The sequence below is a fragment of the Podarcis gaigeae genome (genome assembly GCF_964106915.1).
Source record: "Podarcis gaigeae genome assembly, chromosome: 13".
NCBI classification, from domain to species: Eukaryota; Metazoa; Chordata; class Lepidosauria; order Squamata; family Lacertidae; genus Podarcis; species Podarcis gaigeae.
Window position 1 is genome coordinate 34,543,904 of NC_139689.1, and position 27,751 is coordinate 34,571,654.

At 43.3% G+C, this 27,751-nt stretch overlaps 4 protein-coding genes and 1 long non-coding RNA gene across 7 annotated transcripts in view; 1 reads left to right on the forward strand and 4 right to left on the reverse strand.

The window, feature by feature from the left end:
* HOXB3 (homeobox B3) overlaps nt 1–19,975 on the reverse strand; it is an 87,809-nt gene extending 67,834 nt beyond the window's left edge. For all 3 annotated transcript variants that reach the window (XM_083709660.1, XM_083709655.1, XM_083709658.1), the window contains exon 1: nt 17,698–19,975. The gene's annotated coding sequence lies outside the window, so the exon portion shown is untranslated. The remainder of the gene's footprint in view (nt 1–17,697) is intronic.
* Nucleotides 32–22,121, forward strand: LOC310830286. The gene is made up of 4 exons (XR_014557541.1): nt 32–201; nt 17,112–17,298; nt 20,835–21,029; nt 22,001–22,121. It is a non-coding gene; the product is annotated as an uncharacterized lncRNA (long non-coding RNA).
* Nucleotides 1,036–6,817, reverse strand: HOXB5 (homeobox B5). The gene is made up of 2 exons (XM_083709847.1): nt 3,640–6,817; nt 1,036–2,285 (listed from the first exon to the last, which is right to left on the reverse strand). Exons 1-2 carry the CDS (start codon nt 4,286–4,288, stop codon nt 2,038–2,040), a joined length of 897 nt encoding a protein of 298 aa, XP_083565973.1. The 5' UTR covers nt 4,289–6,817; the 3' UTR covers nt 1,036–2,037.
* On the reverse strand, nt 7,076–11,138 carry HOXB6 (homeobox B6). Its single transcript, XM_083709926.1, has 2 exons — nt 10,081–11,138; nt 7,076–7,907 (listed from the first exon to the last, which is right to left on the reverse strand). Exons 1-2 carry the CDS (start codon nt 10,499–10,501, stop codon nt 7,648–7,650), a joined length of 681 nt encoding a protein of 226 aa, XP_083566052.1. The 5' UTR covers nt 10,502–11,138; the 3' UTR covers nt 7,076–7,647.
* Nucleotides 21,022–27,336, reverse strand: HOXB7 (homeobox B7). Its single transcript, XM_083709943.1, has 2 exons — nt 26,815–27,336; nt 21,022–22,231 (listed from the first exon to the last, which is right to left on the reverse strand). The coding sequence occupies exons 1-2, from the start codon at nt 27,212–27,214 to the stop codon at nt 21,978–21,980; spliced, it is 654 nt and encodes a 217-aa protein (XP_083566069.1). The 5' UTR covers nt 27,215–27,336; the 3' UTR covers nt 21,022–21,977.
* Between the last annotated feature and the right edge of the window lie 415 nt (nt 27,337–27,751).

Consider the following 27,751-nt stretch of genomic DNA (forward strand, 5'->3'; position numbering starts at 1 on the left):
AAAACCCTATCCATTTGACATCTTAATGTCACAGCCACTTTTGGTATACTTACTTACTTTGCTATGGGTAAAATATATGTGTGTGTGTGAGAGAGAGACTCTGTGTATTCAAGGGAAGGCGAGAAAATGGGTTGTTTTGGAAATGACAACTCACATCCCAGTCCTCTCAAAACCACTTAAGAAGTAACCAAAGAGTTTGGGGTAAGTTCGCAAGACCGATTTTAATTCGTACAAGAGAGTCAGCGAGAGAGAGAGCGCTGTAAATTATAATTTAAGGAGATCAGCAGCTATTTATTTCCTCTTTTCAACAAACAGAATTTACTGGTAGCGCTTTGGTTTAAGGGAAGGACGAATCCCAGGCTAGTAATAAGGAAAGGTCGGCGCAAAGATGTTGTGTAAATTATGCGTAATGAAAACAATTCTAAAGTTAAGGCAACTGTGCATTTCTGTGTTGAGTTTAAGACTCCCTGCGAGAGAGTGTTTGTACTTGTATGTGAAGGAATATAGTAGTAATCTTAATAAGAATATAAAACAGCTAATAGCATATTAGCTCTGTAGCTCAGAGGGCATTTGTTTCATGTTATGACCACTTCACTTCCTCTCCCAAATGTTTGGTTTATGGACTTGATGGCTGCTGTTCTCAGCACGGTTACTTGGAAGTAAAGGCCACGGGAATAAATGGGGGGTCTTATTGCCAAGTAAACGTGGTCAGGGTCGGAGCGTATAAGGCAGGAAGCAAAGTTTGAGAACATAACAACTGGCTTGTTTTCTTTCTTTCTTTTTTTTCTTCCTTTGGGTTGTGTGTTTCCTGTTCAGCAACAGCACCGACTGAAACGAGGCGATTTTGTACCCTTCCCTCGTAAGGTTGGGGAAGTGTCCTGGTGGAGAACTTGGCAGATGGGCCATACGGGTTGTGAAGACACTTTCTGTGGTGGTGGTGGTTGGTTTTTTTTTAAGTTTGTATTTCGCTTAGGAGTAACTTTAGGGCCGAGGTTTTCCATCGCCGTGGTATAAAGAAACACAAAAGATGGTGGGTGTGTTTTTTTCTGGTCAGGAGAAACGTTTATTTGACTTCAAGTTAAGGCTACAAACGGATACGAAAAGCTTCTTGGCGAAGATGGGAACAGGCAGCTAACATGACAAATGCCATTTCAGACACACAGAACACTGAATTCACCCTGCCCACTAAAACTTCCTATTAGTCACTGCAGAAGTATTTCTAGTATTTACAAACATTTTCAACATACTATGGTTGGTCCAATCGTATACCCTTTTTAAGTGAACTTCACTCACATTTATTAAAAAAAAAAAAAAACAAGTTTCAGAACTGGCCTAGGATCAAAACAAGGCCAGGAAATATGAACCAAATCACAGACTTGACAATTCCAAAGACAGAAAGATACATGAGCTTATATATATATAGATATATTGTATTTTTTTTCTTTTTTTTTAAAAAAAGTTTGTTGTGGTTGATGTTTTTAATTTTTTTCCTCTGACATTGAAGTACAGGATAGCCCGACTGGAGAAGAAGGAAAGGAGGAAAGCTCTCCTCTCAAAGCCTAAACTTTTTAAAGGAGCCATCTTTCCTTCTCCGCAGTGGTTTATAAATAAGTTATAACATTTAAAGAGCACGTTAAAAAACAAAAAACAAAAAAACATGCTAGCTTTTTCCAGAAAGCGTCATTTATAGCACAGACACAAACATTTAGAACACCTAAAGCATTAAAGAAGCCTCTGGAAATAACTTTATTTTATTTACTTTAATTTAGAGGGGGGAAATCGTAGCAAAGGACACAGTCCTGGAATAATAATACCACCGAAGTTGTTTAATAACAATAATTATAATAAATCAACCAACAGCATGCTGAATGGAAAGTGCTTCACTTTACAGTACTCCAAACTTAAAAAAAAAAAAGACTGGCTGTTGCTTTTTTTTTTAGTTTTAGTTTTAAACTTTCTCACTTTCTTTCTTTCTTTACTTCTCTCCCCCCCCCCGCCCCACACTTCTATTTCTTACTATTCCCCCCTTGATATAATTTAAGGCTGGAATGCGCTGCCACCAGACGCTAAACTCATACTTTTGAGTTTGTTATCTTTCTTCCACTTCATTCGCCTGTTTTGGAACCAGATTTTTATCTGTCTTTCGGAGAGACACAAAGCGTGGGCTATTTCTATTCGCCTTCTGCGGGTGAGGTAGCGATTAAAGTGAAACTCCTTCTCCAGTTCCAGGGTCTGGTAGCGAGTGTACGCCGTCCGCGCTCGTTTACCATCCGGTCCAGTCATATCTGGGTAATAATACATGGACAACATTTTGGGTTCTGTTCGGCTTTGTCTTTATCACAACTATGCCAGAGAGATTATTCGACAAGTTTCCTGCTTAGTTGGAAAAGCTCACCCCAGCTTACTTGCAAAAATCACGCCCCAACCACCTTAGCACCTTTCCTTTATTCCCTTCTCCGTGACTTCATTTTGATTCTATAGCTCGGAACCTGAATTCCACCCAATTTTATTTTTTTAAATGTGCCTGTATCACGATGTCCCCACCCCAACCCCTCCTGCGGGGCATCATTTTCCTTGACCCTATAATAAGTTTAGACATTTCCACAACTCCAGCGTCTGCAGGTTTACTCGGGAGTAAACCCCACTGGCTTCAGTAATGCCTACTTCTAGGGAAGGGGTAGACAGGATGGCAGCCTGACGCTGACGCTCTAAGCCTTAATAGTATCTCCCTGTCTCTTTCTGCTTATACTGTATACCAATATAATCAAAATGGGGAAACATACACAGGCGAGCAGAGAGGAAGGGAGGCGAGGGACTACCATTTTGGTCGTGCCTCCTCTTCGCCCTGGAACTGACTTGCCCACCCCCTTGACTTCCACACTGAAATCCTTGGGGCTTCCGTTTTCCACCCAAATGCATTTAGCATCGGCGTGTTAAGCGAGTCGATATTCCCTCACCCTTCGAACTCTGCCGCTCAGATCCTCCTTGGCAACGTCCATCCGTTTTTACCGTGGGGGGAGGGGAGGGGGAAAGAGTTTGCCATTATCCCACATTGTCACAACAGACACTATAATGTGGGGTGGTGGCGGCGGCAAGAGGAGATGTTTGACAGACCCATCTGTGCCCACAAACAGCATTGTTTTTCTTCTTCCCCACAAACCAGTCTACCCGTTCCTTTCCTCCTACCTCTTCAACTCCTGGTATTTTAAAAGCCCATTATGACTGCTGCTGCCACGACTACTCTTATTCTCACGTCTCTGAATATTATAATGTGGTTACTTCTAGCACTAGGTCCTGTCACCCAGATACCATGCTACGTCTGCGTTATTTTATTTTATTTTTCAAGAGGGAAACATTTTCAGAAAACCTCTCCTAAATCAGACTTTCCCTCCCTTTTAAATTAAATTAATTAAAAAATAACAACTAAAGGCACTTTCTGATGGGAAGCAAAAAGGGAAGCCATAAAAAGACACACCGAAGCTGTCTTCCCAGGCGATTGTGCTCCATTTCCACCTCCCATCCCCCATGCCCTGTCTGCCCTGCCAATAACATATTTCATATATATTCCTATATATAAAGAGAGAGAGAGAGAGAAGCAGATATAGACAGAAGATGCAAATTTTAAAAAGGAGCATGTACCATGGCTAATATGAAGTTTTCGCATCCAGGGGAATATCTGTGGGCTCTGTCCTTCTGTGGCTGGCGTGGACGTGGCGATGGGCTCTGCCTGAGCTCTGACGCCGTTGCTGTTGACTTGGGAGCCGCTCTCTTCGGTTCCCGAGGACGCGCTGGTTTCGTCTATCTCTGTGAAACTGGTGGCGTTGGCCGTGCCGACCGAGGCTGCCTGGTCGGCGGGGGAAGACGCGGCTGCTTTGCCTCCATGGCTCTCGCCGTTGCTGCTGCCGCTGCCGCCGCCGCCTCCTCCTCCGCCGCCGTTGTTGTTGTTGTTGTTGTTGCTGGTGCTGCTGCTGCTGCTGGTGCAAGGGAGGGACTCGGGAGAGGACAAGGAGCAGCTCGACGCCTGTCTGAACCTGCTCTCCGGCGCGGCTTGGGCAGGGAAGGCGCGGGAGCTCTCTCCAACCGTTGCAAAGTGGCTGGAGGAGGAGGTTGAACGGCTGATGCTCAGATCCATCCCATTGTAGTTGTATCCACCATAAGAGCCGGCGTGCATGTTGCCTGGATCTCTATAAGATCCGTTCATGGAACTGCCGGTCCCATAATTTAACAGCTGATAGTCTGGGGCATTAGGATAGCGTCCTGAGAACGAGTTTACAAAGTAAGAACTCATTTGGGTTGTATTTTGGAGGGCTTGATTTGTGGGGCTCGTGGTCGTTATAACCCCTGTGCTTGAGGATTTATGATGTATTAATGAATTATAGCGATGCACTGTACTTCGTTTTTGCTATGTATGCGGCCAAATATGGGGGTGGGGTGGGGGGTGCGTTTGGGAATCACGTGCTTTTGTTGACCAGTCGTAAATTCTCACTGATGACCTCAAGAGGCAATTCATGCTCTATGGTTACAAATAATGACGATCCGAGAATCGTTAGGCCCATGTCAATGCGCGGCTTCCAAAAGGGGGAGGAAAGAAGGGGGGAGGAATCAGAAAGCAGAGGTGGCTCCTTGTTGGCGGACTGCGCCACCTACTGGGCAAAGGAAGAGTTAGCCGGCATGGAGGATAAGCTCACCCAGGTTTTTTTTAAAAATAAATAAAAGAAAGAGTAACGCGCTCTGATTACGTGCCCACCTTTTACAGAAATAAAATACTTCCATGGCTACACTCCCCAAAAGTGTCCTTTCGGAATCTTTATTTCTCTTTTTAAATCTTGTTATTTCTGAAGGTAACATTTCCCCCTAATACAGCCCCGTTTGCCTCCTTCCACGCTGGTGCGCTTTTGTGTATTAAAACATTGCTATTATTATGACTACTGGTGGTAATTGCTGCTGTGATAATAAATTATAAGCCCAATGCCTTTATTGTTTTGGTGTCAGAAAAGGTCCGCACCAGAGAGTCCATCCTAATTTAAACTCAAACGCCTGCTCCTCTTTTTCCGTTCCGCCTTTCCCTCCCTGCTTTCTTCCCATTATATGCATGTTTACTCAGAAGTAAGCCCCTCTAGGTTCAGTGGAGCTTGCCTCCAGATAAGTGTGCATAGCACTGCAGTCTAATCCTACCTGAAGGATACGTGCCTCTCAAAATCAGCACCTACCTGTGCTAATAACTGAGCGCTTTTCACTTATTTGCACTGCACTTGGTTCCAATGATCAGGAGTACTGCTGTTGCTATTGTTGTTGCTGTTATTATTACATCTCAGTACCTTTGCTGCCTAGATATTAGAAAGGAAAGACTATCCCCTTTAAAAATTAGGGAGTTCTGTGTATTTATTCATATAACTGGTGATATCCTGAGTGACATATGTCGCCCATAACACGAACAGTTACAATAGAATGCTGTCCCCACTTAAAAGGGCAATCCTATGCATACCTACACAGAAAGAAGTCCTATTGTATTCAGTAGGGCTTACTCTCAGGTAAGTGGGTGTTGGATTACAGCCTAAAAATTGGAAACCAACGTTAGGTTTGAAGTGAAACCTGCAAAAATAAATAAATAAATAAATGGGCCAGATTTATAAAAGCCTTTGCTTTCTCCAGCATTTCCGAAATGTTTCCCCCCCACTCTTTGTTTTTTTTCTCGAAGAACGCTCAGGAATTTCGAGAAGTCAGCCTGGAACCCATTGGAAATTATGAGCCCTATTCAAAGTGACATATAATTATAATAATTACGGCCAATGAAAAGAGTAGCAATAAGGATAAGTATCCTGCAGCTGCGAGGCTTCTGCTGGAATTGATTTTTTTAAATGTCTGCTATTAACACCATAATTTGGAGGGGGGGGAGGTTTGAGGTGTTGAGGTACCTGTGAATTTGGGGTGGCCAAAGCTGCAAGATAATAATCCACGATCCTTTATTTTTTTTGGGGGGGGGGGAGAGGAGTTTAAACAAAATAAGGGAACTTGGTTGCAGAATAACAGCAAGTCTGCTTCCACAGAACGAGGGAGACAATGACAATTAGCGAAAAGCTGCGTTTCAAAGCTTCCCTAAGTAATCCTGGAGCTCTCTGGAAACTGTTCTTTGTCTAACCATGGCAAGCATGTCGCCATGCAATAAAAGAATATAAAGAAATGTTGGAAGGAGGCACTTGGGGGGGCAGAGAGAGGTGTACGGTTCTATATTATGTATATATAAAAATAATGTTGCTTGAAAGAGATTAGCGGTATTCCAATCATTCGTTAAGTTTCCTGCTGGTATATCCCTTTCAGCTTCGTGCACACAAAAAAGTGCGAACTGCTTGTGGTTCCACCTTTTTAATAAAATTTTTGAGTTCTATGTAGCTCGTAGTTGTGGGGTGTTTGAGCAGGCGGTGGCGGGAGAACGAGCTGAAAGGAAGTGGGCCAAATATTTGAAGGCGGCTATACAAATGTTAGATATCTTCTAGCAGATGTATGATTGGGGAGGGGGCACAGTTATGCCTGCTCCCTTGATTTATTATATATGCGGTGAGCTTCCCCCCCTTCATAACTCTTTTGTGCTGTTAACAATAAAATATATCCATATTAAAGTTAAATGTCAACTCCAAGATATTCTTGGTGAAAAGGTCTTTCATTTAAGATTAGGCTGAGGAGTATTGGAAGTGGGAGGTGTGAAGAGCCGAATCTATCTTTCAGCGCTAACTTCTGTAAAGCTTAAAAAAATTGCATGGCTGTTCAGGTTAGGGGAGAGAACTTCTATCAAACAGCAGGGTTTTTTATTGTTCCCTTTCCCCCCTAACAAGCCCACAGCTTCTGTAGGTAGACCAATTCCTCAGGAAAGAAGTATCTCTGTGTGTGTTTGTGTTTGTGTGTGTATGTGAGTGTGGAGAGGGGAGGAGGACGCACACCCTAAAAATAGGAACGTGCCAAGTGTTTTTCTCAACATGTTTGTTTGCTGTTTATTAGAGAACTTCCATCTCCATAACTAACACAAACTACAAACACAACACTGTACAAAAAAATGTAATAAAATAAAACAAACAAAAACACCCCTCCTATTTTTTTTATTTCACCATATTTTTTTAGGTAGCAATTGTTCCTTTTCAATAGATCTTTTCTTTAAAAAAAAGCAACAGCAACCCTTAAATGTCAAAGAACCTAGTTTAACTCTTCTTTTCTTTTTTTAAAAAAGCAACATATAAGTAAAATCGTGCATGAGACTTTTGTTTTACAAAATGAAGACAATCAACAACCCCAAAAATCTGACACATATATTGCAGCACCTCCATTTAAATACAAGAGTTAGCAAGAATCCTAAGAAGGACAACCTAAAAAAAAAAAATCCGTTTGTGGTGCGGGGGCGGGGAAGAGGAAGGGCCAATAGAAAGAATAGGGAAATAAACTGGACTAGAAGCTTGATTATGACACGACAGATTACTGGATGCGAGAGAGGGTGCATGAGGAAGACGGGCCAACACCGCCATACAGTCTCGGGTATTTTACAAAAAAAAAGTGTGTCTCCGCTGTGCCTTTTATTTTTGCCCTTTTGGGAGCCCCTCACAACCGTTGGCATTTTCGCTGTCTTCCTTCTCTCTCCCTCCTTCCTCTGCAGCCTCTCTCTCATTCCGTTGTTTTTTCCTCTTCTTCCTCGGCACTCAGCTGAGTGGAGTTGAGTAGCTTGTTTTCCTTTTTCCACTTCATCCTTCGGTTCTGGAACCAGATCTTGATCTGGCGTTCCGTCAGGCAGAGCGCGTGGGCGATTTCGATCCGGCGGCGCCTGGTCAGGTAACGGTTAAAGTGGAATTCTTTCTCCAGCTCCAGGGTCTGGTAACGGGTGTAGGTCTGTCTCCCTCGCCTGCCACTCGGCCCGAAAGAGGAACCTATGACGGGAGGAAAACAAGGGTTGGTTGAAAAGGACGTTGGACATTTATTCGGAACTTCAAATATGCATGACAATGGCTACTAGGCTAACCAGTTTGTGTGTGTGTGTGTGTTGTGTGTGTGTGAGAGAGAAGGTGTTCTCTTCACTTCCCCTCTCCTTGTGCCCCCCACCGCATCCCAGTCCTCCAATCTCTCCGATCGAAAGGCCCTCTTGTACACATAAACTTCCAGAAGAATAGGAAATTAAAGGAATGAAGATGCATACAAGAAAACAGAAACTCAGTTTGGGTTGCCTTCACTTGATGCTTTCGAAAGGTCTTCCAAAATAAGCCTGCACTCCATTTGGGTTGTAGTTTTGTGGGGACATTGCCCCCATGCATAAGCATGATCTCTGGAGAGGCCCAACCCTGCTCCCAAAAGGCTGAGCTTCAAAACTTGCAGCCTGGCCAATCAACATATGCAATCCTTTCAAAAGAAAATAATGATAATAAACACCTCGAAGAAGAGATCTGTGTGACTCGAAAGCTTTCCGTTCCTGTTCTATGGAGCTTAGCTCCTCCAGCAGAAAAGGTCCACCCACCCTTCCCCCACCCACCCACCCACCCTTGCGTTTCCCTGCCTTGTGGACTCTAGTGCCCCCACTGAGCAGAGTTCATGGAGGGCTAAGGCTGCGGTCCTATGCATACTGCCTTGGGAGTAAACCCCGTGGGCTCCGCGATATTTTACTTTTGGAATAATGCTGTTTGGGAGCGGAAGGCGTTACTCTCAGAGCTTGTGGTCCCCCAAAGCCAACTTAAAAGCTTGGAAGGAAAACCCCACCGAAGAGAAGCAGCAAGACTTTCTGGAAAGTAAATGAGCTCAGGATCGAGGTGCCACTGGGAAGTAATGGCGCATAGAAATCAATGAGACTTAGCTTCCCAGCTAATGTGTTTTTAGGGTCGCAGTGGAAAGGCTTGCAGGATTTTGTCCTGAGAGAGTTGCTAAGGCGTTTGCCTCCCCTTTTCGCACTTATTTCCGGACAGAATTCATGGGAGGTTATGAATTCCCTTTCTATCCTTACTTCAGATTCCTTCTGGGGCAGCTCCTTTCTGTTATGTAAAACTTGCAAGGTACTGGGTCCCTCCTCCTCCTCTCTCCCCTTCTCTTCTGTTTTCCCTCCCCACCCCCACCCCCGCGTATTTTATCGGTAACTGGAATAGATTCCAGAGTTTCAGCAATAAGGTAAGTTTATCGATTCCTTCCCCCTCCCCCACGCCCAACATCAGCCCACTCCGGAATTTTTGAGATCGACAACGTCTAATACGTGTAAACACAGAGAAGGGAGGAGGAAAGGCTGCTGTTTCCACCTCATTTTCAAGAATGTGTTTTCATGGAAAATCTAGCACCTGGAGGGCCATGGTCGATCACAGAAGAAGGGGTGGGGGTGGGGAAGAGAGAGAAAGAGAGAGAGAGAGAGTATGGGAATGAGTGAGTGAGTGAAAGAGAAACTATCTGCAACTCCTCTCCAGACAGGCATTTCATTATGTGCGAGTTTCATTAAAAATGTAGCTCTCTCCTTTCAAATATTTAAGCCCTCCCGACATTATTCAACTGGCTGGGTTATAGAAATACACTCTCTGGGATATGAATTGGCCAAGGTGTGTGTGAGAGCGGGGGGGGGGGAGATATGAGAAGGGGGCTAAAACCAAGTCCATTAAATTCAATTGGGGGGGGGACACTTCAGTGTGATATGGATTGCATCGTGCGTGTGTGCTTGTGTGTGTGTGTGTAAGTACACCAGACACGTCTCTAAATCACTCCTCCTGAGTGACAGCTAACATTGCCTTCCACAAGACAGAGCCGGTCAATCAATAATCTCCGTACCTCCCCAGATAACAGAAAGTTGGCTAAAGAAACGAACTCACTGGAGGGAACCTCGTGCAAAGAATATATATGTATACACAGGCGCTCACACTCACATACACTCAAACCTTCGTTATGGAAGTTATGATCTAAGTAGGATAAAAGTTTGAGGAAAGTTTCTGCTTCCCGCTGTCTGGAAGCTGTGAAGAGAAGGGCAGCGTTTCCTGTTCAGAAAGAGATGAGGTGAAAGGGAACCCTCCCTACCTATCTATCCGTCTGTCTGTCTGCCTGCCCATCCTTACAGAGAACAGAGAGAAAAGAGGAACTTACTGTTGCAGGAGTTCATCCTCTGCATCCAGGGGTACACCGGCGTGGAGCACTTCTGGTCTTCGCTCTCCCCGAAAGCGTGTTTGTTCTGGGAGCAATCTGACTTCCGGACTTGCTCCTGGCCGAACGGAACAGGGTCCTCTAAACTCGAAAGAGAACAGGCTGTCTCTTTCTCTCTGTAAAAACCAGATGTCCCGTAATCGCAGGCTGGGCTCCGGTTGTAAGCTCCGTTGGCTTGCTGGTAGTAAGGCGCGCCCGGGTAACCTTTATCCGGGACCCCCCCACCCCCAGTTCCATAAGTGGCAGGGTAGTGCCTTAAAGGGTCCGCATACCCCGTGGAATATAAGGGGAGCTGTCCCAGAAACGGTTCTTGACCCCCGGCTAAGCTCACCGGAAAAGTAGAGTTGACAAAATAAGAACTCATTGGAAATAATAATAATAATAATAATAATAATAATAATAATAATAATAATAATAATGCAGAGGAACAGCGTCTGTTCTTTCCCTTGGTCTTTATGATTTGTTGCGTTTTATAGTCCAAGCGGTTTAGCTATTAGCAGTATATGGGAGATTGGGTTTTAGCTGAAGGGGGATGGCCGCGTGCCAACCAGGGACATAAGGAAAGAGAACCATCTGATCACGCGCTGACCAATAGCAGAAGTCGAAGACTGCGAAATCGCACCCTAGAGGGGTTAGCTTTGCACAGGGGACCCCCCTAGAACAAACCAGCGAAAGCATCTCTGCCACCAACACCATCACTTTTGAACAACAGATACGCGCGCCCCCTCCACCCCCACATAACACAGATAGACACCCTCCCTCTTAACCACATACTAATAATGGGGGGGGGGGGAGAGAGAGAGATAAATCGATTTAAAAAATTGGACTTTCCTTTGGCTGTTGTTTTCTTTTTTTCTTTTAAAGAAGAAAATAAATAAATAAATAAATGCAGGAGGAGGAGGAGGAGGAGGAGGAAGAGGGTGGGAAGACAAGAAGAATAAAACAAATGAGAACTGATTCTTTCATTGCTGCTGTCGTGGACACGAGGGAAAAGGAAATAAAAAAAGGAATTCGTTTCATCTGGAAAAGTTTGGTAATTTCCAGCGTGTTTTGGTTGGGGAAAGAGGTTATTATCCGCCACCCCACCCTTTGGGTTTTTACAGGAATATGGTGGGGAGGGGAGCTATAAATTCATATAGAAGCATATATAGGAAGAAGAGGAACGCTAGATAAAAAAGTTCGACCGATCTGGGTATACTTTTGAAGAGGGTTACAGGGCTGTTCATTATGGAGCGTCTTAAAAAAATAAGAACTTTAAGCCCCCTCCTGGGGACGGATGGAGAAAAAATGTTTCGTGTCTCCCTCCATAAAGGATCCTAATGAATTGAATGGCATGTGTGTGTGTGAGAGAGAGAGAGTCTGTGTGTGTTTACACACTCACACTCGTATTTTGTCACGAGGGTCCTAATCAAACCCTTTACTTTTAAGTTCCTGCGGTACCTTTATATAAAGTCCGGAAGATGAATGGGTGAGAATGGAGCTGAGCTAGAACGATATTCCCGCATATCTCTCAAGAACGGTGCCCTCTTGCGTTTTCGTGGTTAAGGCCGAGTCTTTGGACAGTTTAGAGTTAAGGGCAGCGGTTGGTCTGACGGCCAACAACACTCCTTATTGATCACCAGGCATCGGGGAGAAAAATATTTAAGGCAGCTGGGAATGGTCATCTGCTAGATGGTGCCCGTGTTGTCGATAGAGGTGAGCCGGCAGAAAATATTGTCTGTGTCTACTTTGTACGTTGGAGTTTTGTTTTTTTCTTTTCAGTTCGGCACAGGTTTAACTCAGGGATAAATGAAACTCGCTCAGAATTCGGTGCCATTCTGATATTGTGTTTTTAAACTAATGAATAAATGAACGAGTGGGCTGGAAGAGTTGCCCAAATGGCTGAAGTTTGGGCATTTCTCTTCCTGGCTTCTTCCCACGCTAACCTTTCTGCATGGCGAACCACTAGTTCGTCCTACCTTCAGATTGGTACAGTAATGCCATATAATTTAATCCTAACTCCCCAAGACCACCACTTTGTTTTGTATTATTTTGAACGTGAACAACTGTGTATTTCAAGAAATATTTTTAAATACTTCAACTTCGTGTTTCATAAGGGAACTGTAATTTGCCCGTTTCTCTCATGCTCGCTGCCAATTGCTGTCATCTCATAACTCCGTCTCCGAGCTGTCCAGCTTCTGGTAACTGCCAGGCACTCCCCCCCCCAAAAAAAAACACCACACACAACAACCATACGTGCTCCCCCCACCTTGCACATCCATGCAAAAGCAAATAAAACAAACCTCTCCAGTTTATCCCAACTTCTGATTATCCGAATGTAGAGGTCAGCGCTGCAATTTGGACAAATGAAAGTTGTAATCCAATCCACCTATCTATCACTCCTCTATTACAGACGCTGTAATCTGCTCGCAGGAATTATCCGCCACACATATACTCAATTGCTCTCAGATCAGATTTACATGGCAACGTGATCCCTTCAGAATGGCCAATGTGAATTTGCTCGGTCGAGGGTTTAGCATTCGTGAAATGGTACCGGATTACGATTTAATTTGTTGGGAGCCTAGGCTTTAATGACAAGGAAGCCCGTGCGGTTTTAACACTCCCTGAGAATGTAAGGAAATAGCAGGCAAAGGAAATGGGTGGTGGGTGGGTTTTTTTGTGTTGTTTTTAAAGCTCTCTCTTACAAACAGATTTCCCCTGTAGGTTCTCCTCACTCTATTTGTGTACAGAGTGCATCCGAACTGTAAATAGAACCGCTTTATTGGCGTGGAAAAGCAGAGGGGAACGGGAGCAGAGCAGGAAAAGTGGACCTAAGCAACCGGCCCCCTCCCCTCTTATTTGAAAAAAAAAGAGCACGACCTTTAAAACTCTTGTTTAGAAACATGCATATATCACATGTTAATAAGAATGTATGGATTAAGATGTGAAGTTTGGCTACTTGATGGTTAAATAAGTGAGTAAATATGCTACTTGTATTTAACTTTTCATAATATTACTTTGGAAAGTGTTATGATCCGCTGGGTTTGGAGACGAGTACACGGAATCCCATTTATAATATGATGCAAATCTAGTTTTTACGCCTCTTTGTGACTCAATAGACTTTCCTCTTACATATCCGTGCAATTCGGATCATCTCTAATGTTCATTTTGCAAAAACTTTATTTTCTCTTTTTTTATATAAAAGGTCATTAATTGAAACTCGTCTCCTAATAATGATTTACTCATCGTTCAAATGCTTCCCTCCCTTGCAAGGAAGGACTGCTCTTCAATTTAACTGATGAACATTAATTTAAGAGCTTTTAATGATTCATTTGTAAAGAATGAATCACTCTCTAAAAATGACTTTTAAAGGGGAAGGTGGCTTGGAACTTATAGTATAACAGGTCTTAAGCGTGTGGAATCAAAAGGAAGTTTGGGGATTTTATGACCGAGAATATTGTTTACAAGTCAACAACTTCGGTCTTCTGTAGTGAAGTGTCTGGATTCTTGAAAGTATTTGGGGTCACAATGGGTAATGGGATAATGTTTTATTTAACTTTAGCTTGGGTATTTCTAAAAAAAAATTTAAAATAGTTGGGTAATAAATCTTTGTTCTTGCGTGTGAACCATTCTGCCGGTAAGCAGCAACCCTTACAAAGAGAATGTGCTGTTGTTTACTGTTGTTATTGTTGTTGTTGTTTGGGTTATGGCACTATTAGAGTTTTAATCGTGGGTCTGTAGGAAGATTTCTACACTGGGCCTCCAGTTTTCAATGTTACGCTGGGAAAACCATCCGCCAGCCTTCTATAACCCAAATAAACTCTCCTCTGTAGCCTGTTGTTGCTGTAAGAACCTAACATGCTTTCTCTTAGCTTGGAGAATCCATCTTGACCAAAGTGTGGCATAACTCAAATTGCAGAGAATAAATAAAGATTAAAGGGGCTTATTTACAACGTGTGTAGCTGGTGCTCTGTAGCTGAGGGGGTGGGGTTTGCTCCAGGTTCCTGCTTCGCACCCCACCATTTCCTCTCCGCTCATTCCTGCCTCTTCTGCATAGTACCAGACAACTTTACAAAGCAGAAGGGGGGGGAGTGTGTGTGTATGGGGGGGAGACAGATAAATGAGGGGATTAAAACAACACCCAAATATTTCTCTGGGCAGACACCAGGCCTCGGAATGCCTTGTTGGGAGGCAGAAGTTTAAGTGAAGTTAAAGCAGCCCAGAAATCTGCAACCTAGGCAAAGCGAGAAATTCTTCTTAACCAGAAAAGAAAAAGAGGAGAATCTGGCTGTTCTATTTAACGTGGGGGTTGTAATTCAGCAGCGTAGAGAAGTGCGAAGCCAGCAGGACTTTTGGGCAGGAGACTTAAATTGGTACCATAAACTGAAGACTGGCCTTTAAACACTAGCACAGATACACACAGGACTGAATAGCCTCCTGCTTTTATTCAGGATCATAAAACTATTCACAGGAGAGAGAGCCTTCCTTTTGTCACATATATAGCCTTACTGCAATTCCATCTAAGTGATGTTTTCCTGCATTGTTGCCATGTATAAGACAATGAACTCTGAAGGCATATATATCTATATATATACTCTCCCGCCTCTCGCTCTTTCCATGCAGGCAGCCATTTGAAACTTAATTTCCAGTCATTTACGTTTAATTTACCTAACTTCCCCTGCAGTGTATAATAATTTTGTTAATGGGATCACATAGGACTAAAAAGAGGGAGGGGGCACCCGTCATTGTTTTATCAAAAGAGTTTAGCTAATAATTAACAAAAATGGGAAATGAGTCTTTGGGGTAAAGTTTTTAATGTGTTATTTTAAAAAAGCAAACAAACAAACCCACAACCAACCGCACACAAAACGGCCGCCATGTTGCTTGATTTGCTTGCGCACCAAAAGTAAAGGTAGTAAAGGAATATTGAGAAATAGCATTTTAACAGATTTTAAAACAACAAAGCCAGATAGGAACGTGGAGGTCAGCTGGCTGTATTTGGGGTGATTAAAGGAATATGGGCACAATCTTCCAGAAAGTTCTCTGGCGCAGAAGCCCAATTTATGCCAACAATGTTTCCGTAGCAGATCCTCTGGGAGGATTGCGTTCTGTGTTAGTAGAAGCAAAGGTAGTTCTAGAATACCTCCCCCCCAGTTTCTGATAGTGTTAAGTGTGAAGAGAATAATTGTTCTTTCTACACGCACTGTAGCATGCCAATATCCTTCAATTTCAGTTTACAAATATACACACACATATATATATATACACACCAGCTTCAGTTCACCACTCGATATTTGATCATGCGAGTAGAAGTAAAGACAAACATAAATAACTTCAAGCAGAGAAATAATCAGAAGCAACTTTGATAGGAACGATCTCTTATTTTAAGACGCCGAGAAAAGTACCCGATTTTATCAACTTACCAAAACTCAAGAACTAGCTCCTCGTGTTAAAGAAGGTTCAGTGGGTTTTCTGCACACAGAGACACACAAACACCCCCATCTCGCAATGTTAATGCTAAAATCCGAAAGCTGTGAAAGTATTTCACACGACTTAAAACACTAAAAGAAGCCTAGTCTACTATGATGAGCGAGCTATATACCCGGAGAGATGGATGGGAATTATCTCCAGCTCCGTTTCCAGAATGTGTAAGGCATGTCCAATCCATTACATGACAAAAACATATTAACTGTAGAAAATGAAAATCTTGGTCTACTTAAACTAGTTTTCATGGGAAATTAATCATTGTAAAACATGGAAACAAAAACCGAATCGTTCCTCTGTTGGACGGTAGATGGCAGCAAACAGCATAGAATGAGCAAGCTGAGACGCAGCAAAGACAACTCCTAAGACAAAATAAAGAGAAATAGCTGCTTTGATTTTTTTGGGGGGGGGGTTATAGGAAGTGGGAGGGAGGGAGATAAACAAGTTGGTAGTGTTTAACCGATAGGAATTCATTAATTAGTGGCTTTATATAAATGGGCACAATCCACCGGGAAGCTCCCCTTAACACCCCCCCCCCCCTTGAGAGAGATGAGCAGGAGCTCTAAAGGTAGAAGCAGAGGTTGAGTTACAAAGGGCAGCTCATCTAATACGACTAATAAGACTTACTGGGTAAAAATAAAATAAAAAAAATCGAGCCTCAAATATTTAAAATGGGTAGGAAGGAGGGGCGCAGGAAAGGAGAAAGCGCATGCAAAATGACGACTGAGCATAGTTATGTATGAAAAATGCAGAACGAATTTTATCCACAACTTTTCAACTTTCTCTATGATTTTCACCCTAGCTGCGATATGCTTCCAACGAAATTATACTCAGAAACAAACAAACAAACAAAAAGGTTAACATGCTAGAAAATGTGCACAGTTTTTTTTTTTAAAAAAATAATAATTCACAAGCGTTACCTAACTGCACAATACGAAATTTACCAGGAGACCGACCGGTTGTGCATGTAACACTCCTATTTCAAATAATAATAACCAGTTTTCTTTTTTTTCTTTCTTTCTTTTAAGCACAAACATGAACACAGTATTGATAACAACAGTAAAAAGGGTATGAAATATTTCAAAATATCCTGTCTCTCAGCCCCCATCCCAGTTTCCAAAACAGGTGTAGCAATTGGTAGTGTATACGATTCTCTCCTTTTATACAATACATTCTCAATTACCTAAACACAGGAAAAACCGGTGTTTAAAACGCCGAAGGAACACACACAGAATATATATTAAACACATGTAAACTATTATTTTTAATACTCACATATACCGATTATTAAATTTTTTTAGAAAGACCATATAATAGTGTGTCGCAATCTCCTCTCCTCGTAATCTTTTATTTTATGGGTTTTCGAATCTAACCCCTCTTTATTATAAAATAAAGGCACTGCGTATAGGCATTACTATTTTTCGTTATTAATTTTTTTATTATTATCTTTGTCTTTCCTCTGCCCCCTCCCCGCTCTCCCACCCACCCACCCACCCGCTTCCATTGTACAGAACAGCTCCTTCGAAGAGAAATCGCCTATGTCGTCTCCATACACCCTGGAGGGAAGCATCTCGTCGAACTGGCCTCTGTGCAAAAACTTCCTAAATTGAGTGGATGTACTCGATGACAAGCAAGTCTGGTTAGATCGTTCTTCGTGGAGAGAGGAATAGATTTAAAGAAGTAGGGTAATAATTAAGGGTGGGTGGGTTGTTATTTTTCTATTTTTAAGTCTTGACTATGCAGCTACCTTCAGCTATTCTCCTTAGACCTCCAGTCCAGGTGACATAAATATTTCAAATCTTATTTAGCAGCAGCTGCACTCCCTCCCCCTCTCCTTCCTTCCTTCCTTCCTTCCTTCCTTCCTTCCTTCCTTCCTTCCTTCCTTCCTTCCTTCCATCTATACCTTACAGAAATGTACATTTATTAATATCTATTTCCCTACTGTGAATTCGTTCTTTCCCTGCGTCCCCATAGCCTTATTTAAGATAGAAAGGGAAAGGCAAAACCGTATGTGCAACCTTTCTTTTTTTTTTAAAGGAAGGAATAAAATAATAATAATAAGATATACTCGAATAAAATAGAAATACATTCACTTACCTTTTGGCGCTCGTCGTTCTGTGGATTAAGGGAGGAGGAGGAAGAAGAAGAGGTGGAGAGGAGGAGGGAGGGGGACAGGATTGCGTTTGCTTTTAATGTGTAAGCTGACAAATATTGTCCCAACCTGATAGCCGTCCATTGCGACTTCGGAGAGCTTTTCCTTTGCCGAGTCCTTTTGCACAGAAAATGGAGTAACTTCCCTCTTTGAAAAATGGCACAAGCCTCCATCCGGTACTGATTCTCCCTCTCCCTCTCCATCACTAGGCATAGAACAACACACACACAAAAAAAAATATTTAAAAAATCACTACGGAAATTTAACACAGAGGATTAGGAAAGGAAGAGGGAGGATCGATAATATTAGCAATCTGAACTCATTCTAGATGTGTGTGCGTGCGTGCGTGTGTAATGTGTGTGCGTGCGCTTCCCCTTCTCCTCTATTTTTAGCCCTATCGAGCTTATACATGAAAGTAAAAAAAAAAAAATGTAAAAAGAGGCGAGAGTCCTACAGAGGACAGTGATCCGACCCAAGGTACAGCGGCCAAAAGAATGGTAGAATAACCACATGGGAAATCATAAAAAGTTCATGTTCACGGTTAGCAGTCCACATGACCAGCTCTGGCCAATCGCAGAACCCAGCCACTCATAAAGTTCTATCACAAAGTTGTAAATTTTCATAAAACAACAAGGAATTTATTGCATTTCTTCATGACTGCTTTAACAGCAGTCTTTTTCTCAGCCGCCATCTTTTCTTTTTTAAAAAAAACCCCCAAAGAGAAGAATATGCAAAGATTCTGCGCCCCCCCCCATTCCCGGCAGGGGGTCTTGCACAAGCCTTTATATACGAAAGGTTAAAGGAACCTACTTTTGTAAGACTAAAGAATTGCAAGTGCATTTCAGACCTCGGGCAACATCCTTGAGCTTTAGGTTTCTGCAATTGTGTTATTTACCTGTAGTCTTTAATTACGAAGGGGATGGTCCACCTCCGGGTTTTTTTTAATGTGTGTTTTTTGTGTGTGGCGTGGGGGAGGTCGAAATATGTCGCTCTATAGTTCAATCTGGTTATTGTTTATATTGTTGCTTTCCTCTTAACGCTGTTCCATTTCCCTTGCGGAAATTGCCCAAGAAATTAAAATGTTGACTCTCTTCCCGTACACACCCCCAATCGAAGTTTAAAATAATTGAAGGTCCCAGGTAGTATCCGAGAGAGATGTATGGACACTTACATATATACCAGCTTGGATCTACGTGTGTATGCATGCATATATATATGTATATGCATATACGTATATATGTGTGTAGGGCGTTTCTGTATAGGTGTGTGCGGAAGTATACATGCTTACGCGCAACTATAGGAAAGGAAGCGAGGAAAAAACAGGCAGGCGTATATGCACAGGCGCACTAGTGCGCTCGGAAACGTCCACTACCGCAGTGGTACATGCCACGAAAACAATAGTACTGGTCCAATGCAGCAAAATCTGGCGAGGTGGGCGGTTCGGCTGTTCTAGAACACGCTTCTGCCGCCGCAAAAGGTGTATTTTGCAGTAATCTGCATTGCTAGAGAAGCAATTATACATTTCCGCATTTGTGGGGATACCGACCTTTTTTATTTTAAGGAGGGGGGGGTGCTGCAAATATGACCTGTTTTAAAGGAGACACCCAAACACACACACACGCGCACAAACACATACGTTCGTGTGATTGTGCATATATCCCTATATAAACCACCCAGCCATGGCGTAAACCTATGCTAATTCTATCTACGCGTGTATTGTGTTTGTCCATATAGTAAATATTGCACGCATATACCTCTATAAATACATATATTATTTAATTATTTATTTGTGTGTATGTTTATCTCTCTGTGTGCGTTTGTTCTATGGATGGGTAGCTAGATATAGGCAGAGAGAGATGATATAATTATATTTCTGCTTCTTCAAACTCTCAGAACGCCGTTTGGAGCGACATTGGGAAGTATTTTCCCTGGAATATCTTTCTGAAAAAATACGGTTAGAATAGCAGAAACCTTCTTGTTTATTTGAAAAATATTTTTATTTCTGAGGGGATAATACACTTGTGGAAGGATTTTTTTTTATCAAAATAAAACTAAAACACACAAACGTGTGCGCGCGTTTGTAAATGGTTTGCAGTTCAATTTTATTGGGTGGGGAAAGGAAGAACGAACGAAGGAAAGAAAACAATTCAAAAAAATTATGTATTTAATGTCCATTTTATTTTAAATTCTTTGTCGCAACGGGCAGGTGTCTCTTTATATATTATTAACCTATCTATATATTATTATATATATATATATATATAATATTATATATTATATATATATATATATATTTCTCGTTGTTGGCTGTATTGTTAGCCGTCTTGAGTGTCCTAGGTTGAAAGGCGGGGTATATATATATTTTTTAAAGGGTGAATACGACACATCCCTGAGCACTGAAAAATCCCAACTGCTAGATTCTGTGAAAGTGTAACGTGTAAAACAGAAGGACGTGTTGAAAGGGCCCGAAATTGGTTAATATGGTTTTTGCCTTGTTTATTTTCCTGCGTTTAATTGCTTCCATTTAATTTTATATTTGTTTTGATGTTAAGCGTTACTTGACTCTAATGATGGAAGCGACGTTTTCCCATAATAAAAAAGGCCGAATAAGGCGATAAAAACGCAAAACAAGGAAGCACACCCAATGCTACTGAGACGGTGGCTTCGCTTTTTCAAACCGAGGGAGTCTTATGTTGTTGTTGATGCTGTTATTTCTTCTTTTCCTGCTTATTTGGAGTCTGGGAAGATCAAAGCGGGAAGGATGGTCCACCGATGTAATCATCAAATAGACGCAACTCGTCTTACATTCTTAGTCACGGTTCTTTCTCCTAGAACAGTGGTTAACGTTGTATGGCCAACACAGAGTTGTACGTTATTATGGTAGAATTAAGATATGTGTGCGCATATGTGCGTGCGTGTATATATATATATATATATATATATATATATATATATGCACGCACACACATATCTGAATATATACACACACATATCACGCACCTTGAAGGAAATAAAAAAGACGGCATGAAGATAGTTTGCACGTAGAAAGATCTCTCCCCCCCCCTTTCTTTTACGTTTTAAGATCCGCTCACTCAGGCCACAATCCAGTAGGAAGGTCTCCTGCGCAAGGAAGGGGCTGCGCATGACAAAGGACTTCTACAAGAACCACCGCCCCCCTCCCATGGATTCTGCTCACAGGGAGCAACTGACCCCATCCACCCAGCCCCCCCCCCAAATGAAGAAAAACCCATTAATGGACACGACTTCAGTCTATTCAGTAAGGTTATTTTCTTTTTTAATGATTCTTTTCCCTCTCTCTACGCATAGTAATCACAGAATACGAATAAAAAGGCTTGGCCAACTATTAAATTATTTGCTACCTATCATATACATCAGTTTTACTCAGCACAATATTAATTTTCAGATCCTCTAGTAACGGCAATAAGGAAGTGGTCCATTGTCCAACATGTAAAAATATACACCAACCAAAAAATAAAAATAAAAAATAAACAAGCAAAAGGAAAATATAAGGAAAAATAAAAATACAGCACCGGTAACCAGACGTAGAGGCACAAATCTACGAAGAGGAGAGGGGAGAATAGAAAGGGGGAAATCTCTTAGAATTATGTACAACAGTCGTCTTAATGTTAAGCGTTGTGTTCCCTTCATACGTTTTTCTAAGAAAAAGTGCTAACCACGTCCACATTTTCACTTCATATACCATTTTCTTAATAAAAAAAAAGTTACATTAGGGAAGGGGGAAAAAGACCCTCCCTTTTCTTTAAACAGGAAGATTTACAAATACTTGGGACTATATGAATACCCACACAGGGGAACAAAACATTATCTATATTTGCTTCTAAAGAGACATTTAATAGGTAGATTTATTATTCATTTTTGTTGTACAAAAAACAAAGCAGAGAAATGTTAATATAGGTAGTTTTCCAAGTGTCGAGAAACAGAATAAACCATTCATATTTTTTTGTTTTCGTTTTCAGTTTTGCTTAGATGTTTTCGTTTCTTGTTTAATGTACAGTCTTCATTGGTTCACTTTTATTAAATTCCGTTTCTTCCTTTTATTTTTTTCTGGACAGTACAGTTTAGTTTTTGCTGAAGCTTCTTCTCACCAACATCTCTCTCTCTCTCTCACTCACTCTCTCTCTCTCTCTTTTTCTTTCTCTCTTTCACTCTCACTCTCTCCCCTCTCCCCCGCCTTCTTCCCCCTTCACTCTTCTTCATCTTCTTCAGCATCTGGTTTTTCTGGGACGTTTGATCCGGGGCCTGCGGGTTTGTTTTCCTTTTTCCACTTCATGCGCCTGTTCTGGAACCAGATTTTGATCTGTCTTTCTGTAAGACATAAAGCGTGGGCTATCTCGATGCGTCGCCTTCTGGTCAAGTAACGGTTGTAGTGGAATTCCTTCTCCAGCTCCAGCGTCTGATACCTGGTGTAGGTCTGGCGTCCCCTCTTCCGGTCAGTCCCTGTGAAACAATAAATGAGAATCTCGTCAGTTCCCTTTCGCTCGCTGCTTCTTTTGTGATTCTCTCTTCTTAATTTGTATTACCCCTACCGCATTCACTGCCCACTTGCACTGGTCAAGTCAACTCGAATTAAATTAAGTCTGCCTTGTTATAACAAGAACCGTTTGTTTGTTTGTTTTAAAATAAAGGTTGGATTTAGAGTTTAACTCAGGAAGGAATGTACTGTATCATAATCCACAAAAGATTGTCCGCGTTAAATTTGTTCCTATCTCCAGTCACCTTGAAGCAAGCCCCTTTAAATTCAACAGGACAAGGTTAGGCTTGCAACCTTGTTTCTGTAGGCTGCGATCTCCTATACAGGCTTACCTGGGAGTAAGTCGCACTGAACTCAATGAGGTTTAACTCTGAGTAGACATGCATAGAATTGCGCACAGGATGGAGCCTCAAGAATAAGTTATTTTTTGCCTTTGCGGACTAGCAGGCGATTCCGCTCCAAATAAAAGGAAGAGTAAGGTTAGGTACTATGGATATTACCAGAATGCCTCCTCCCAAAGGCTTTATTGTAGCCTTTTAGATTTGAGGTTCTACATTCTCAAGATATATCAGCTGCGAAGACTGAGCTTGTCCCTTGTTTACTCGGAAGAAAGTCTCATTGAGTGTAATGGGTAAATGATGCCTAAGACTTCAAGCATAATGGATTTAGGACGTTTGTTATTGCTTCACATTTTGCCCAAGCAAAACCCGATGTTTTTAAATGTCCAGATATATCACACACACACCTCAACCCCCCCCCCATACTTGAGATTTATGCGTGTGGGGAAAGTATTCTTATCAAAAGGTGCGTTATTTCCCTTCTCTAAAAGTGTGAGATTAATTCTTAATCACGCAGCAAATATTGGAATGGGTTTAAATTCCTTGGAAACATCTCCACATCTGGTAAGCTTCTGGAAGCCAGCAGTGCTAAAGCGCGGGTAATGTTACTTCCTTCCTAATTCAGCTTGTGTTTTATTTCTCTCCGAGTGTCTAGAAAAATTGGCCTCCCCTCCATTAGGGAATTCGGAAGCTGGACGAAGTATGTGGACATGGGAACTCCTCAAAGGAAGAGGCGTGCATGTCACCGACCACAACTATTTTACACGGCCCTCCAAAGAATCTGGATTCAAACCAGGAATCAATTTTCCTGTCATTTCTTAGAGTCCGCTTGTGGGTACGATCCCGTAACCGAATCGATACTCCTGCTTTTGAGCAGATAGATTTTTCTGTCCAGCCAAAGGAGGCTACATCATTCATCTGAAACTTTCTGGAGGTTTGAGAAGTGTTTGCTGTTTTACAAAAAAAAGGGGGGAGGGGGCGGCGGGGCGGCGGCGATAGTCTTCTGTTCAAGAAAAGAGTCGTAGAAAAGTCCGCCTGGCTGAAAAGGCGAGGGGGGATAAGATGTCTGTGGAATGTGGGTTGTAAAATCTGTTGAAGGGAGCACCATAAACTTCTCTTGAATAGGGCAACCAAGACACATTCTCTTTTCGCCAACGGAATCGCCCAGATCCAACCCAACAGCAGACAAGAAAGACGGCAGGTTGGGGGTGGGGGTGGAGAAGAGAGGGAGGCGGGCGGGGGAAGAACCTTCTCTAGCTGGATCTAAGGCCGATGTAAGTTCTGGGAACTGGCAAGGAAGGAAGCCCCCCTTAGCAACGATACCGCGTCGTCTTCTACAGACGGCAATCAGAGCTTCGGAGTCCTTTTCAGCACCTAACCAACCCACACGACACTCTGCCCCCTCCTCCCTGCCCACCCCCCCAACCCGTCACCACGGTGTTTCAAATGAAGTGGGGAGAAAGGAGAGGGTTATTCTAAACCGTGTCTCCCACCACTCCACTCCAGACCCGCGCGCGCACACAAAAATTGCGCTTTGATATATCATCTGTAAACCACAGTTTATGGATCAGGTAATAAGGGAGGAGAAACCAACCTATTAGGCTAGGTCTTTGAGAACTTTGCTTTGATGTGCCTCTTTCCTTCCCACTCTTCCTTTCCCCCCCTCCCTCCACGTCTGCTTTGCTGCAATCTGCATATAGTCCCGGCCTGGAATGTTTGCTCTCGCCCTCCTAAGAGTACTAAAAAGCTGCGTCGCAGACGATGTGTCTTTAAAGATAACTCCTTTATCACACTATCAGGGGACTTGTCTGGCAAATCGCAGGGGATGTGGACGGGGTGGGCGAGAGGAAGGGTTGGTAGAGTTCCTTCAGTCATTTCCACTACCCAGGGCTCCTAACCTAACTGCCCTACATTTTGCAGCAGATATATTTCTACCTGTTCATCTTCTAGCTATTTGTGTGTGTTGCCGTGCAATTAAATAATAATAAAGGATTTAGCAACTAGCCACTGGCAAAATACTCTTCATTGCCCTGCGCCCTCCCTCACATTGCCCTTTTTTCCTATACTATTAGTCGTACCACAACACCTTTGCTCTCAGCGTGTCCAGAGGACGGGGAAGTGTTGCGAAGGTTTTCCAGAAGTCTCTCCCCATGTTTCCCAGCTACCTATAAGCACTTGGAGAAAGAGCAAGCACGGAACTGGCTAGCAAGAACGCCAGTGGGCACGGGCATCCTGTTAATACCAACGCTGGTAACAAAATGAAAACATTACAATTTGCTCAGTTGCTAGAAGGCCAGCAGACGTCTTTCCTACGCCTGCAATCCCTTTCACATCAGGTGGGGTGGGCAGCTCAATACCCTCATCTTCCGATGTTTTACCCCCGTCTACCCCAATCCTGTTTTTCTTGGGTAACTTAAGACCCAAGAGTCTACAGGCTCAAGTGAGACTTAACACTGCATTTCTCCATTTCTGATTAATTTCCCCTGGAACATCAAGCCTGAAGAAGCGTTCTGTGCAACTCGAAAACCTTCATCCAGCAAAGCTGATTGTGGCTGGTCCTATTAAAATGTTCATTTCTACTGGTCCCGTTGCAGGATTTGGTGTCAATTAGAGCTGGTTGTGGAGGTTGTGGAGGTAGGCATCACCTAAGCCTTAGCAACCAAGAAAACAGGGGGTGTTTATCTGGCCCCTCTGTCGCTCTCGTAATAAGATGGGAATTGGCATCATTCAATAGGCTTATGGGCATCTAATATGAGTAAGCAGGTTTGTGCATCAAACACCATTTTGCGGTGGGTTCACCCCCTCCCCTCTCTGTTTCGTAAGGTGCCTTGGCAAATTTAGAGGGAAAACAAATGTCCCACGTTGGCTTTAAGAATAATGCCAAGAGCAGACAGAGAGAAAGACAGACAGATTGATTACAGGGTTGGTTCTTGTCAATGATTCACACACAACTGGGGTTGGTGGGAGGGGGGGAAGCTAGATGTAACAAGCCCGAGGTATTTGTGCTCCTGCTACAGAAACCTTTGGCGCCCCACCAGAGTCACAAATGTAAACCAGCTATTTACAGTGCAGCCCAGTACACCCCTACCCAGAAGTAAGTCTCCGTGAGTTCAGTAAGACTTACTACCAAGTCAGTTGGGTATATAGGACTGCAGCTTTTTTTCCACGCTTCTGCTCCTAAGTGCCACAAGCAAATTTGAGTAGGGCACATATACTGTACGCCCCCGCCCCTCCGCTTTCTCCTTTGATCACTCCATTCCCTTCCGATTTCCTCTTCCAGAAGAAGTCATTTAATTCCCCGGGGGCCCCCGCAGGTTCTGATGAAGAGCGAGGGGAAGAGACGGGTGACATGTTTGCTGGCAACTCCAGTTCCGAAGGAATGTCGACTTAGAAGTGGTGCTTGAGCAAATTAAGCGAAACTCTTAATATCGCGGAACGACGACAACAACGGCGGCACACTCCTCTGTCTTGCCCGGCCCCTACTCGATTCCTGCCTCCCTCCTTGCGTCTTTCTTCCTCTTCTTCTTCCTGGGGTCGTGTCCAACGTCCGTCCTATTCAGGAGAGACCCACTGAAATGAATGGACGTGACGGACACAGACAGGCCCGTTCATTCCAATGGGTCTACTGAAAGTAAGGGCTAACGTTGTATACAGCCCCCACCCCGAGCAAAACCAAACGACACCCACCACAACGCCCTGAGCCGTATTCCATGGAAACTTATTCCCAAGTTTCCTTTCTTTGGAATCTCTGAGGAATAAATAAACATATGCATATATGGCGCGGGGAGGGGGGGGAGAGACTTGAAGGGTGGGTTTCCTTTCCTCTCCCCCCACTTTTTTACGGCTCTGTAATCCCAACACACTACCTTCCTTTGCGTAGAGGAAGCCCGCAGCAGGAGCAGCCGAGCTAATAAATATTTAAGCTGCTTATTTGTTTGTGTATGTATGTATGTATGTATGTATGCATGTATGTATGAAAGGGTTGCTTCCTTGAGGGGGGTCTCAGAGAGAAAGAGAGAGGAGAAGAGAGAGATTCATTCCTTTGGAGGCAAACGTCATAAAAGGAGAGCTCAGCACCATCCTCTTCCCTCCCCCCCCCCGGTCAGCACATCCCCAAACACAACTTCCCCTCCCACCAAAATCATTTATAGCATCTTCCCCCCCAGGTTTCCTCGCCCCCTCCCCACCCACCCACCTCAGAGGACTCTCACCTGTGCTTCTCATCCAAGGATATATCCGCAAGTTGTTTTCGTGCCGCAAGTCCGCGTCTCTCTGGTCGCTTTTGTTGCAGTTGGACTTGGACGCGTCTCCCGGACACATCATGGAGAGGTTTTGCTCGAAAGGGGAACAGTGCATGTTGAAAGAGGCGGCTTCCAGCCCGTAGCTGCTGGAATACATGCCGGGGGCTTGGGGGTGCATGCCTCCCCCGTTGGGGTACAGACCAGGCATGGAAGCAGCGAAAGAGGCCGTGGAACTCGAGCCATACCCGTTGCGCTGGGCATTGGAAGCGAATGCGCAAGAAGTTTGCTCAGGAAACACTCCGGAGGGGAAAACCGAATTTGCGGCCTGATATTTAGAAAATAAAGCATTCGCATAATACAATGAACTCATAATCTGGCCGGGTGATTTGTAGGCCGGGACGTTTTAGTGTCGGTTTTACGAGGTACCGTGATATATTACGGAATTAGACTCCAGATTTACACCAAAAAGGACCCCCTTTTTCCTCCCTTGGCCATGTGACTCGGGTCCACGTGATTCGGGCAGAGCCAATCCGAGCCTAGCTTCCTCCCTCCCCTCCAACGCTCCCTCCCCCCCCCATCCTTCACCTCTCAAGCCGTGTTCCCCCCCCCCACCCTTGTAATATGGAAAAGGAAGAGAGAAAAAACACAGTATGGAGCACTGGTTGGGATTTATAAAATACGATGCATTATTGATGATAGGATACAAAACCTCCCAAGATAGAAGCGGGAAGGAGACGAAATGTGCACACGAGTCAATAAGCCACCGGTTATATCAGTTGCTCAAGTAAGACTAGCAGGAAAAGCGGGCGCAGTGGTTGTGGAGGGGGGCGGTAGGGTAAGAGAGAACAGAAAAGAAGAATATATGAAGAGACCTGCAAGGTGGGCGGGGGAGGGGGAAAGAGATGGG

Coding starts and splice junctions, on each gene's coding strand:
- HOXB5 (XM_083709847.1), bottom strand. CDS start 4,288: ATGAGTTCTTACTTTGTAAACTCGTTCTCAGGACGCTATCCTAATGCC. Junction 2,286..3,639: donor AAAACTTCATATTAGCCATG/GTACATGCTCCT, acceptor ATTATTACCCAG/ATATGACTGGACCGGATGGT.
- HOXB6 (XM_083709926.1), bottom strand. CDS start 10,501: ATGAGTTCTTATTTTGTCAACTCTACTTTTCCGGTGAGCTTAGCCGGG. Junction 7,908..10,080: donor GAGGATGAACTCCTGCAACA/GTAAGTTCCTCT, acceptor CTCCCGTCATAG/GTTCCTCTTTCGGGCCGAGT.
- HOXB7 (XM_083709943.1), bottom strand. CDS start 27,214: ATGAGTTCATTGTATTATGCGAATGCTTTATTTTCTAAATATCAGGCC. Junction 22,232..26,814: donor TCCTTGGATGAGAAGCACAG/GTGAGAGTCCTC, acceptor ATTGTTTCACAG/GGACTGACCGGAAGAGGGGA.